The sequence below is a fragment of the Salmo salar genome, chromosome ssa27 (genome assembly GCF_905237065.1).
Source record: "Salmo salar chromosome ssa27, Ssal_v3.1, whole genome shotgun sequence".
NCBI lineage: Eukaryota > Metazoa > Chordata > Actinopteri > Salmoniformes > Salmonidae > Salmo > Salmo salar.
Window position 1 is genome coordinate 8327764 of NC_059468.1, and position 13508 is coordinate 8341271.

The following is a 13508-nucleotide window of genomic DNA, read 5'->3' on the forward strand; positions in this document are numbered from 1 at the left end:
GGTACATCCTGTATAAACGCAAGAAGTATGAAAGGTCTGACGTCTGCTAAGGCACCATCAACAGTGAATGCTGCATCGCCACTTCAAATTTCGGATTGACCATGCAAAGGACACTGGTGTATCAAGCAGTGGAACGATCTAATCTGCTGTGAAAGAGCGGATAGGCGGGCAGGAAGACCCTGTACTCCTGTTAGCAGCTCTGATTGGCTGTAACTGGGATGTTGGGTGATATTGATTGACAGCACTTAATGGGCGGGACTACAGGAAAACAAATTCTCCCATTGGAGAATATTAACAATGGCTCCTTTTGGCACTAAACATCGGGTTTTGCGGGGAAGTGATCAACGTGCCTTTTTAAATTGATAAACGGAACAGTTTAATAGCCCTGCAGTACAGTATGGTTTAGAAACTCTTTCGTAGCGCGCTAGATGTCAAACAGGAAATGACATAGCCAGGTCTGCCATGTTTACGCAGGCGACGGGCGTGTGTTTTGCGAGTTTCTTTATCTCTGCAGAGTGAAAATGCAAAGGACTTGACTTCTGTAAAGTTATAACTCACCGGCATTGGTATAATCGAAGTTAATATCTTATGCATGGCAAAGCTTAAGAACCTTAATCGGTAATTCAAATTATGACTCGTTTTAGCTGGCTACATATCGTTGCTAGCTAGCTAGCTTTCTCCACAACAAGGAGGCGGGCGGAAGTAGCTAATGCATGTTAGCTAGCTAGTAAGCCTCAGTTCCGTTTTTAGTATAGTTTGGTGGACGTTGGTTAACCTATATTGTGACTGAGTGACAATAAGAGCTAGCCGACTTTCGCCGTTACAAGCAAGCCATGGCTGAATCCCAGAAAGCGGACCATTCAGAGGTAATTTACGTTTTTGAATGAATACTAACGTTAGCTAGCTATGTCCTATTCTGCTACTTAACTAGCTAGCTAATTATGTCGACCCTCCCCTTCATTTCCCGCGCAGATTTAGTAAGCGTGAACAAATCAACAATCTTAAACAAACACTGCACTCTCCAACTTGGTTCTTTTTGGTTCTCCCAAAGTTGGTATTTGATTGCAAGCATGCGTTAGACTTTTCCCTCAATAGCCATGACACTTGATCAATCTGTCAACTGGGGTCTACTTTTTCCTGGTCAGGTCACGTAGTAAGGGAAAACTCAGGGCACTACTTATAGGACCATTACTAATAGAATATTGACTTTCTTCAGCATAAAGGTGAGCCAGACAAAGAGACAGAGCAGCCATCTCAGGCTGGAACATCAATGGATTCGGTGGACCCTGGAGCCTCACACCGCAATACTGCCTCAGCAGATGGAAACAATGGGGATGATGCTACCAATGCAGTCAGTGCATGTTCCTCCTCAATTATAGATGGGGCAGGGGATGCTGGTAATTCAGGACCTGTGAGGGAAACCGATGCAGAGGATTCACAGATGGTGGAAGAAGCTGTAAAAACAGATGCTTTGCTGACTGTGGTAGAAATGGACAGTAAAGAGGATTCCCAGACGGAAAGAGAAACAGCCAGTGCGGATGTTTCCCAGACGGAAAGAGAAACAGCCAGTGCGGATGTTTCCCAGACGGAAAGAGAAACAGCCAGTGCGGATGTTTCCCAGACGGAAAGAGAAACAGCCAGTGCGGATGTTTCCCAGACGGAAAGAGAAACAGCCCGTGCGGGTGCCTCACAGACGGAAAGAGAAACAGCCCGTGCGGGTGCCTCACAGACGGAAAGAGAAACAGCCCGTGCGGGTGCCTCACTGAAGGACACAGCCCGTGCGGGTGCCTCACTGAAGGACACAGCCCGTGCGGATGCCTCACTGAAGGACACAGCCCGTGCGGATGCCTCACTGAAGGACACAGCCCGTGCGGGTGCCTCACTGACGGACACAGCCCTTGCGGATGCCTCACTGACGGACACAGCCCGTGCGGGTGCCTCACAGACGGACACAGCCCGTGCGGAACAGACGGACACAGCCCGTGCAGATGCCTCACAGACGGACACAGCCCGTGCGGGTGCCTCACAGACGGACACAGCCCGTGCGGGTGCCTCACAGACGGACACAGCCCGTGCGGATGCCTCACAGACGGACACAGCCCGTGCGGAACAGACGGACACAGCCCGTGCGGGTGCCTCACAGACGGACACAGCCCGTGCGGGTGCCTCACAGACGGACACAGCCCGTGCGGGTGCCTCACAGACGGACACAGCCCGTGCGGGTGCCTCACAGACGGACACAGCCCGTGCGGGTGCCTCACAGACGGACACAGCCCGTGCGGGTGCCTCACAGACGGACACAGCCCGTGCGGGTGCCTCACAGACGGACACAGCCCGTGCGGGTGCCTCACAGACGGACACAGCCCGTGCGGGTGCCTCACAGACGGACACAGCCCGTGCGGGTGCCTCACAGACGGACACAGCCCGTGCGGGTGCCTCACTGACGGACACAGCCCGTGCGGGTGCCTCACTGACGGACACAGCCCGTGCGGGTGCCTCACTGACGGACACAGCCCGTGCGGGTGCCTCACTGACGGACACAGCCCGTGCGGGTGCCTCACTGACGGACACAGCCCGTGCGGATGCCTCACAGACAGTCAGAGAAAAAGTTGGTACAGATGCACCCCAGACTGTGGAAGAAATAGGCAATACAAATGGTTCACAGACTAATGGAGAAACAGACATACCCCTGGACATGGGAGTAGTGGATGCTGACGATGAGATGGAGGTCAATGCTATCAAAGTGGAGGATGACCAGATACAGGAGGAAGACAACTTGGAGGGGATGCCTGTGATAACGGCTGTGGAAGAGGGAGGCAACATGGATGCTTTTAGAAGCAACTCCCTGGATCATGGGGATGAGGTGGAGAAGATGGACACGGGGACAGACTCACTGACAGAGAATGAGGTAGAGGACCCCAGCAAGACCGGGCAAGTGGAGAAGACTGATTCCATGCCTTCTATTATGGATACAGGTAAGAAGAGACTGCTGCCTGCAGCTTTTTGTTGGCTATATGACCTTAGGATCAGGATTTTCAATTGTTTCCGTAGTTTGCTGAATTCATTTCTTCAGGTTGGATTTGTTTGTGTTTTGTGTGTTGCTACCCTAAACACTGTTGTCTTGCTTGGCACTCTACTCCAGGGGTTCTTAAACTTTTTCAGCCTGGGACCCAAATTAGAAATGTTGTGTTTTCCTGGGACCCAAGCTTATGAAAACTATACATAAATATTGGTTCATTTCATTGCCGTTATGCCTAAAACAAAAGAAATATAGACAAAAACAAATAACAATGAAATTAAATATCCATATAAATATCTGTTTATTACCACCTATTAAAAACACTCTCACGTATCTGTCTAGGTTGGAATGGTTGCTATTAAAATACAATAAATCATTTTCATTCTGAACTGGAATAAACTGATTGATCACATCACACAGATGTAGACCAGAAAACACACACAGTCCTAATGAGAGCATGTCTATTCTGGGCTCTGTTTTTGACAGTGCAACACAGGTCGTGCTCAGCCTTAACTGTTTCTGTACTTGTTTTTTTAAGTTTGTCAGAGTTGAGAACCCTGACTCGCATAGTTATGTGGTGCCAAAACTGGACCAGAACATCTACTGCTTTCTCAGTCAGGCAAGAGACTGCTTCCTGCTGTAGATGAACAACCCAGAACTGTGTGAGTGTGTTTACCTCAAAAAGCATCTCCCTTCAATCAGTTTATTCCAGTTAAGAATAAAAAATATTATTGTATTTTGAACAGCAACAGTTCCAACCTAGACTAGGTTTCATCAACTTTCTACAATAAGATGTACAGTAGGCCTGGTCATTTTTCATCTTCATCTGTACTGTTACTAGGGTTGCACTATCAGTAGCTAGCTTACTTTGGCTAATGTTAGCTATTAGCTATGTACAAGACCAGGGGATTGTTTAAAAGAGAAACTCACATCTACTACTATGAGAGTTAGTACTAGTATTCACTTATTTCTGCTTATCATCACCCGTTTATAAAATGACAACAATGCCTTGCTCGCTGACTTACTTTTACAACGTCGAAGCGCTTTCCTGAAGCATTCTGCCCTGTTCTGACAGAACTCCCTGGGTTTACCGTCATGCCGTTTTATTAATTTGTTCGTTAAGAGAGACTCGTTACTAAGCACTTCCCCGCACAAAACACATTGTGGGCGCTCCTCGTTATAAGTTTGCATGAAAGAGGGAGAAACTCATCGCTGTATATGCGTTTCATGACGATTGAGCTCAGTCAGAACTTGTGGCGAGCATGAGTCCATTTGATGACCGCGGTGAGTGATGGCAAGTCAGTGGCAGACAGCGCATCATCTGCTGCTGGACGACAGCGCTGCATCATGTGATCTTCAAGGAGACTGCAGAAAAAAAGATCCGGTAAACCGTGAAGCACACGGGAATTTCCCTCACACCAGCACAGCTGACAAACTGAACAGAGAGCGCAGATGTACTTGGCCCAATCAATTCCAGTAATTAAATAATTGTACATTTACTCTGACACGTCGCGACTCACCATTAACAGGTGCGTCGCGACCCATACTTTAAGAAAGGATGCTCTACTCCATTGCTACTGGAATGCCCCAGTGTCGAAAGTCCTCAGTTCAAACGTCACCTTACACACACACACACACACACACACTATCCCACCTCTCAAACATGAAGTCTCCATGACAGGAGACACAGAGCAACCTGCTGAGGAGACCAACTTTGAGAAGGCTAGCGGCTCGTCTCTGCTTATGGAGGAGGACCAATCTGAAGATGTCAAACCGTTTCACCCCAGTCCCACCTTCTCTAGCGAAGCTATTCACCCACAGAACAGTGAAGGTGAGAGGCCACAAGGGTCTGTCTTTGGAATATACGGTCTTTGGCTGCATAATGTTCCCACATGACCCGAATACCTGAATGTTAGTGTGGTCCTTCACATTATTCAGATGCTAATGAGTGCACTGCTATTCCTCAGTAATGGTTTTCCAGTTTGTTTTGGTTTTTAAATTCACACGCTGAATGACCTATTGTTTTGCAGGCACTGACTGTCCTGCAGGGCTGGAGAATGGAGTGGCAGGACAGCCAGTCAAAGTTGTGGATGTGAGTATCCTCTCTCCATCACAAACGATAGAGTGAAATAATTGCCGCCCAAGAGACTAGACGAGCTTAAGCGTGGCAGAAATCTGGTCACTGCTTATGAGTGTTAAAGATCTCCAGGTGTTGTGAAGGTTTTGTCAGAATACCTCGGTAATTTGTCTGTTGTTGAATGTTCTCTGCGGTCGACCCAGTCTGCCCAGCCGGCAGCTGAGCCTGTGTCCACCAGCGCTGACGCCATCTCCATGGTCAAGGTGAAGGATGAGCCCGTAGACGAGGAGTATGATCAGGCCCTGGCTCCAGCGGTCCTCTCAGAGGGCGTCAAGGATGAACCAGACGCAGCAGAGGTACGGCATCTCTAAACTCACTGGTCCTCAGCAACGGCCAAGTCCTAACTGGACATTTCTGTTGTCAGTTACATGAAAGTCGTCCGTTGACATCAATGCATATACTTCAAGCTGTGTGTGTGTGTGTGTGTGTGTGTGTGTGTGTGTGTGTGTGTGTGTGTGTTTTTTTTAATCCCAAATCCTGTGTGCATGTTAAATGTATGTCGACTTTGTTATTTACAGGAGTTGAAAATCAGTAACGTCTTCTCTGTGGGTGGCTGCCCTACTACGAACGGTGAGGAGGGCACTTTAATATTTGTACACAACAGGACACATTAGTGGTCGGTCAAAGCCCTAAACTATGTCTTAAGCTGGCTGCAGATTTTCTTTCCTGAATGAGAAAGGGGTTTAGGTGGTGGGCGTGGCAGGGGGCGTGCCAATGGGTGAGGTCGGCCTGTAGGCGCAGCTGAATTTTGGAGGCCCTTATCTTGGCGGTGTACAGAGAGTGTTTAATTTGTAATTACATTTCCTGCAATTCTACAATTTTCTCCATGGAGATGAAGATACATTTTTTGTAGTTTTAAAGCTAATTTCTTGTGATTATACGTATTCTGCCATGGATGTGAGAACTTTGAAGTTTTACATCTAATTTCCTACAATTCCATGCATTTTGCCATGGCCAATGCTGTGTTCTTTTGGTCAAACATAATAACAAAAATTAATACGGCTAAATAAATTGTATTTGTAATTTTAAATTCTCCTTCACTTTCTAGCTCTTATTTTGGTAATTGTTAGTTCTCAAAGATTGTTATAAAAAAGATATAAGGCCATTATCTTTTGTACATGCTTTTATATCTGGTATTAGTCGTTTACACTGAAAGCGTTTTTAACATCCCCAAAATGTATTAAAAAAATACTTTTTTATGCTGCTTGGCCTTACGCAAGCCCGCCCAATTACTTCCAATGACAGAAAAGTCCCTGGGCTTTGGAGACTATTACACTATTTTTATAGTCTACCGCAAGCTCTCTAGGAGCAAAAGATGACTGATTACCACCTTACAGATTATGCATTTCTCACATCCCCTCTTCCCTCAATCTCCACCCATCCTCGCCATCCCTCTCTCCACTATTAGCCACATCCACGCCAGTGGCCGCCCTGCCCAAGACTGTAATGCCTGCCCCAGCCGCCGCCTCCATCCCTCCGCTGATCCCCATGGCTATGCGGGTGGCCTGCTCGGCCTGTAAGAAGGTGCTGCTGAAGGGCCAGACGGCCTACCAGAGGAAGGGCTCCTCGGACCTCTTCTGCTCCACGTCCTGCCTCACCTCCTACAGCCCCCCGCCCGGCGTCAAGATGACTGCCCCTGGCCCAGCCAAGAAACCCTGCCACTACTGCCTCAAGTGAGTCCTGCTGTTGTCGTGCCGATGGCGTATGTACATAATGAATACATATAAGATAAAGGAATGTAAAATAAGAAGCCTTCTGACATTGCTAAGCTGTAATTTATTGTTCTCCTGGGAATATATTCCAAACTATTTACAAAGGTAAATTGTGTTTTTATGAGCTTATCATCCCCCCTCAGGGAGATTGCTAACCCCAAGGACGTGATCACAGCTCCTGTGGACACCATGGGCACGGTGAAGGACTTCTGTAGCCAGACCTGCCTCTCCTCCTTCAACTTCAAGAGGAACTCTGCCGTCTCCACCCTCTCCTCCTCCCTGTCCACCATGACAGGGGCCGTCAAGTGCAGCATGTGCAAGAAGGCCTGCGTTGTAAGGGACTTAAGGTCTTTGAGAATTTCAGTGTAGTAGTCGCCTGAAGTAACAAAATTGGCGATGCCAGAGCTGACAAGGAAGTGAACAATCTGGATGAATTACACTTTTATAGTGGGCCGACGCCACAGAGACGTACTTGATATAATTAAGTATAAAACTTCACTTTTGCCCTTCGTCTCTTTCCTGCACCTCTTCCATTGCCGTCTCAACATCTGCTTCTTGTTCTCTTCCCCCACAGAGTAAACACGAGGTGATCTTCCAGGGCAGTATGCACAAGCTGTGCAGCGAGGTGTGCTTCACGCGCTTCCGCTCCACCAACAAGCTGTCCATGAACAGCTGCCAGAGCTGCAACAACTACTGCTACGGCAAGGTCACCGTGCTGGTCGTGCAGGGGGTCAATAAGACCTTCTGCAGCGTCGGCTGTGTCACCACCTTCAAACAGGTAAGAATGGGATCCCCGAGATGCAGGTCACGCAGTCAGAAGAAGCTGTTGGACTGTAACTAGGGCTGTTTCTAAAAACGCTTACGATCTGTTAAGGCCGTGCTTCCACCGCCCTTGTTTTCTCAATTCCTCTCAAAACTCGGAGGAGGAGGTCCGAGGGAGGGACCTTGGATCTTCTCCTCCAGTACGTAAGAACCATCTACCTGGAAGTTAAAGCAAGCAAAAGCAGTCACCCTCACTTCCTTTGTGTCCGGTCTGGTTTTTCAGAAAGCTAAGAAGCCTGTGGCATGTGCTATGTGCCGCAACTTCCGCTCACTGGTGGAGATGGTCGACAGCGCCGACTCTGACGGCAAGCTGGAGATGTTCTGCTCTACTGGCTGTGTTACAGCCTACAAAGTACAGACCGTCAGCTCCTCAGGTATAGCTAGGCTAACCACCTCAGCAACATATATACACCTCACTGTCACAAACACGCACTCATTCACTCTCTCTCTCTCTCTCTATCATTTATTCACTCACTCACACACTGTTTGTTTCAAGCATGCACTCATTCATAACTCACTCTCCTTCCTTCATTTCAACCCAGGTGCTCGGGTAGAGTGCAACACTTGTGGTCAGAAGACGGTGCCCTCCTTCCACCTGGCCATGTCGGACGGCTCCATCCGGAACTTCTGCACCATGAACTGTGTCGTTACCTTTCAGGTAACACCTCCTCTGGGTTCATCCATTAGCTCACTTGAATTAGAATAGAAATATTGATAAGACGGCAACTTAATGATTCACTGCGGCTCGAACACTTGCTTTTGATATTTTACACCTCTTTTACCCTGCACTCTACTCTTTGTTGTCCTGCACTGACACCACAATGTTATGTTTCTGTGGCCTGTAGGATCAGTTCAATAAGAGCAACACCCAGAGCCAGATTAATGTGGCCCCCAGCACAGGGTCCACAGCTCCGCCCGCGGCCCAGACCAGGGACAAGGTATCCCAAGGGACCCGACTGCCCTGCTTCCAGTGCCACCGCCTCTTCTCCTCCAAGCCCGAGCTCATTCAGTTCAAGGTACTTAAATGGTGTTTTCTTTCTCTGCCTCTATCCCATCTCTCATTCTGACTCTCTTTTCTCTTTGCCTTTCCCTCTTTGTCCATTTTGTTGAACTCCCTCACAAACACACCTCCCCTCTATTTAGGTAGACAAAACTCCCTGTTAAAACTGCTATAGAATTGATTGAATGTGTGTCTGCGCAACCCTACAGGATAAGATGGTATTCCTCTGTTCGGTAAATTGCTCTGAGGAGTACAGGAAGATCAACTACGAGATGGCACGCTGCGAGTACTGCAAGATTGAGAAGCCAGCCAAGGAGGTCAAGAGAATCAATAAGAGGGACTACACCTTCTGCAGCGAAGGTTAGGAGGGTGATGCATACATGGTCTTTAACCTTTTACTGCAGTGGGCTAAGTCAGGGTCACACAGTGTTTCTGGGTAGTCTTAAACAAATCTACTTTGAAACAAAAGCGTACACCTCACACACATGGTTATGTGCTTAAAAAAAGGAGACACCTGTATCATGTCAGATATGGAGTTGAAATGTATTCCATTTTGAGTTTGCATCCCACTATTACACTTTATATACACCACAGAAGACTGAAATAACAAAAATGTTTGACATTGAAACACCAGATTTTCTGCAGGTAAAAAAAAATAATGTTTATGAAGCCACTAGAGGGCGATTTGGTCATTTGACAGCAGGAAAGGGTTTTAATAGGTCTGCTGCCTAGAGGTATAATTTGTATTTATTTATTGGTTTCCTTTGTCATCATAACACAAAATAAGTTGACACCCCCAACAAGTCACTTTTTTTTCTTCTACTTTTATCATCACGATTTATGTCTATCAGAAATGGGTATTAAGTCTTTATTTGGAAAACTACTATACCCCCCTTGAGGTGTTGCAGTCTGACTGTGTTGGACCTGTGTCATATGAGGCGGAGCGTGACAAGGCGAGCAGAGAGTGAGGACCTAGAGCAGTGGGAGCGTCCAGTGGTTGATGGCACCGACAGATGGCAAGAAAGACCATACTGATCATAATAGAGATGTATTTATATATTTTTCCAGGTAGCGTTAGCTAGCGCTAGTCGGCTGTACCTGCGCCAAAACTCAGTTTTTCATCCTATAGCTTGTTCTCCATCTTTTTAAGTTGTGAGCCGACATGTTTTCAACACTTTTTATTTCCGTGACTGATCAAAACTCATTTTCTTGTGCTTTCTCTTGTCTCTGCAGCAGGCATAGTATAGTGAGCAATATATTTGGAACATCGAATCGCAATGAAATCACAGTATCAAATCGCAATACATATAGAATCGTGAGAATTGCAATGCGTATCATATCGGCACCCAAGTATCGTGATAATATCGTATCGTGAGGTCCCTGGCAATTCCCTAGTCGTGTCATGGCTATCAGTAATAAGCGTTACTTTTTTTTCATTTGAAGACTATTCTGATCATCATAGTCGACCTGATAAGAATCTTGACTTGGTGTACAAAGCTCAACTTCCCTGTCTTTCTCCCTTCTCTCCTCCATACCCAGGCTGTAAGCTGCTCTACAAGCACGACCTGACCAAGCGCTGGGGGAAACACTGCAGAATCTGTGCCTACTGCGCCTCCACTGCGCAGAAGGCCGTCACAGGCCAGTACGGGGGAAAGATGGAGGAGTTCTGCTCGGACGAGTGCAAGTCCCACTACACCCTGCTCTTCTGCCAGGTAAAAGAAGGAACCACGCTAAGGAACTGAACAAGGCACCTAGGGCTCAATACTTAGGACTCGTCTCCTGTGCGTGTGTCCTTTTCGTTTTTAACACTGATCTGAAAATACTTTTCTAGAAAATACATTCTGCTTAGATTACTGTACAGTTCTCTCATATTAGTGCAGGAGGGAGAACGGTGGGGATAGGAAACACGTTCATTTTATGAGTGAATTCATTGAACGTGCCAAATGTTACATCCAGTATGGCAAGTAGAGTAGCTGTTATGTGAGTTCTTATTCTATGAGGTACGCTGTAACTGGTATTTCTACATCATGCTTGTCTCCTCACTCAGGTGGCTAAGTGTGATGCCTGCGAGCGCCAGGGGAAGCTGATTGAGACCCTGCCGATGCTGGGCGAGGTGAAGCACTTCTGCAACCTCCAGTGTCTGCTCCAGTTCTGCAGCCTGCAGACCCAGAACCAGGGCAAACCCCAGGGCCAAAAGGGTAGGATTTATGTAATATGTTATAGCACATTGTGATGTCATCATGGGTTATTACATGTCGTTATGTTGCCTGTCAAAGCTCATGTTTGAGTGGTACACAAATTGTCATAAAGACTTGGAGTCCCACCCGCTTTAACGTTTGTGGTAAAATAATAATTACTTGAGATTGTGTAAGAAGATAATTTTCCTTGTTTAATCACAACTATTTAAGTGTCAAATTAAACTCAACTGCAACTTTCTGTTTTGACTAGTCTACATCCCCTGTATATCACAGTAAAGATAGTCTACACCCCCTTGAACTTTTATTCACATTTTGTTGCATTAACCTCTCTGGGCTAGGTGGAACGTTTGCGTCCCACCCTAGTCAACAGCCAGTGGAATCGCGTAGCGCGAAATACAAATACCTAAAAAATGCTGTAACTTCAATTTCTCAAACATATGACTATTTTACACCATTTTAAAGACAAGACTCTCGTTAATCTAACTACATTGTCCGATTTCAAAAAGGCTTTACAGCGAAAGCAAAACATTAGATTATGTCAGGAGAGTACCCTGCCAAAAATAATCACACAGCCATTTTCAAAGCAAGCATATATGTCACAAAAACCAAAACCACAGCTAAATGCAGCACTAACCTTTGATGATCTTTATCAGATGACACTCCTAGGACATTATGTTATACAATACATGCATGTTTTGTTCAATCAAGTTCATATTTATATCAAAAAACAGCTTTTAACATTAGCATGTGATGTTCAGAACTAGCATACCCACCGAAAACTTCCGGTGAATTTACTAAATTACTCACGATTAACGTTCACAAAAAACAATTATTTTAAGAATTATAGATACAGAACTCCTTTATGCAAATGCAATGTTAGATTTTAAAATAGCTTTTCGGCGAAAGCACATTTTGCAATATTCTGAGTACATAACTCGGCCATCACAGGCTAGCTAATTTGACACACCAAGTTTGGGGCTCACTAAACTCAGAATTACTATTAGAAAAATTGGATTACCTTTGCTGTTCTTCGTCAGAATGCACTCCCAGGACTTCTACTTCAACAACAAATGTTGTTTTGGTTCCAAATAATCCATAGTTATATCCAAATAACTCAGTTTTGTTCGTGCGTTCAGGTCACTATCCGAAGGGTAACGCGCGAGCGCATTTCGTGACAAAAAAAAATTCAAAATATTCCATTACCGTACTTAGAAGCATGTCAAACGCTGTTTAAAATACATTTTTATGCTATTTTTCTCGTAAAATAGCGATAATATTCCAACCGGGCAATTGTATTCATTCAAAGGCTGAAAGAAAAAAATGGAGACGTCTCGTGACCGCGCATCTCAGTCTCACTGTCCCCAGGCTGACCACTTACAAACTCTGCTGCTATACTTTGCCCAGAGACAGCAGACACCCCATTCCACTTTCTGGCGGCTTTAGAGAGCCATTGGAAGCCTTAGAAAGTGTCACGTTACAGCACAGATGCTGTATTTTTGATAGAGATGCAACAGAAGGACAACAAATTGTCAGACAGGGCACTTCCTGTATGGAATCTTCTCAGGTTTTGGCCTGCCATATGAGTTCTGTTATACTCACAGACACCATTCAAACTGTTTTAGAAACTTTAGTGTTTTCTATCCAAATCTACTAATTATATGCATATTCTCGTTTCTGGGCAAGAGTAGTAACCAGTTTAAATCGGGTACGTTTTTTATCCGGTCGTGAAAATACTGCCCCCTAGCCCCAACAGGTTAAAGTGTTATTGAAATATATTTCATTGTAATTTTTCGTCATTGATCTACACAAAATACTCCATAATGTCAAAGTGAGAGAATTTGACAGTTTTTTTATTTTCAAATTAATAAAAAATAAATAACTAAAATATATAGTTGTTGCATAAGTATACACCCTCTTTGTTTAGGCAAGCCTAAATTTGTTCTGAAGTAAAATTTGGCTTAACCTCTATGGGCTAGGTGGGACGCTAGCGTGCCACCCGTGGTGCACTCCATCAACAGCAGGTGCATTTGAAGAGCGGCAAATTTGAATCCAAATAAATGTCAAAATTCAAATTTTTCAAACATACAACTATTTTACACCCTTTGAAAGATAAACATCTCCTTAATCTAACCACGTTTTACGATTTCAAAAAGGTTTTACGGCGAAAGCATAAATTTAGAGTATGTTAGGACAGTACATTTACAAGAGTTGTGTGTAATGTTTTGTCAAGTCAAAGACAGGGTCACCAAAACCATAAAACCAGCTAAAATGATGCACTAACCTTTTACAATCTCCATCAGATGACACTCCTAGGACATTATGTTAGACAATGCATGCATTTTTAGTTCTATCAAGTTCATATTTATATCCAAAAACAGCGTTTTACTATGGCATTGATGTTGAGGAAATCGTTTCCCTCCAATAACCGGCAGTCAAGTCAGCGTCACAAATTAAATAATTAAAATTAGAAAACATTGGTAAAATATTATATTGTCATTTAAAGAATTATAGATTTACATCTCTTGAACGCAATCAACTTGCCAGATTTAAAAATAACCTTACTGGGAAATCACACTTTGCAATAATCTGAGCACTGCGCCCAGAAAAATACGCGTTGCGA

General features: G+C 45.1%; 1 protein-coding gene across 5 annotated transcripts in view; it reads left to right on the forward strand.

The window, feature by feature from the left end:
• Window positions 1–299: 299 nt before the first annotated feature.
• The window catches only part of zmym4.1 (zinc finger MYM-type containing 4, tandem duplicate 1), a 31761-nt gene continuing 18552 nt past the window's right edge, over window positions 300–13508 (forward strand). The window contains exons 1-16 of one of the 5 annotated variants that reach the window (XM_014177535.2): window positions 300–866; window positions 1217–1540; window positions 1577–2975; window positions 4701–4850; window positions 5050–5111; window positions 5300–5452; window positions 5675–5726; window positions 6565–6829; window positions 7012–7201; window positions 7443–7646; window positions 7914–8064; window positions 8233–8348; window positions 8536–8706; window positions 8900–9050; window positions 10230–10402; window positions 10738–10888. In XM_014177535.2, coding sequence (XP_014033010.2) covers window positions 834–866; window positions 1217–1540; window positions 1577–2975; window positions 4701–4850; window positions 5050–5111; window positions 5300–5452; window positions 5675–5726; window positions 6565–6829; window positions 7012–7201; window positions 7443–7646; window positions 7914–8064; window positions 8233–8348; window positions 8536–8706; window positions 8900–9050; window positions 10230–10402; window positions 10738–10888 — 3745 coding nt within the window. In that variant the 5' untranslated portion in view covers window positions 300–833. Of the gene's footprint in view, window positions 867–1216; window positions 2976–4700; window positions 4851–5049; window positions 5112–5299; window positions 5453–5674; window positions 5727–6564; window positions 6830–7011; window positions 7202–7442; window positions 7647–7913; window positions 8065–8232; window positions 8349–8535; window positions 8707–8899; window positions 9051–10229; window positions 10403–10737; window positions 10889–13508 lie in introns of all 5 variants that reach the window. The other 4 variants (XM_014177534.2, XM_014177533.2, XM_014177537.2 and 1 more) reach the window with 4 other exon arrangements.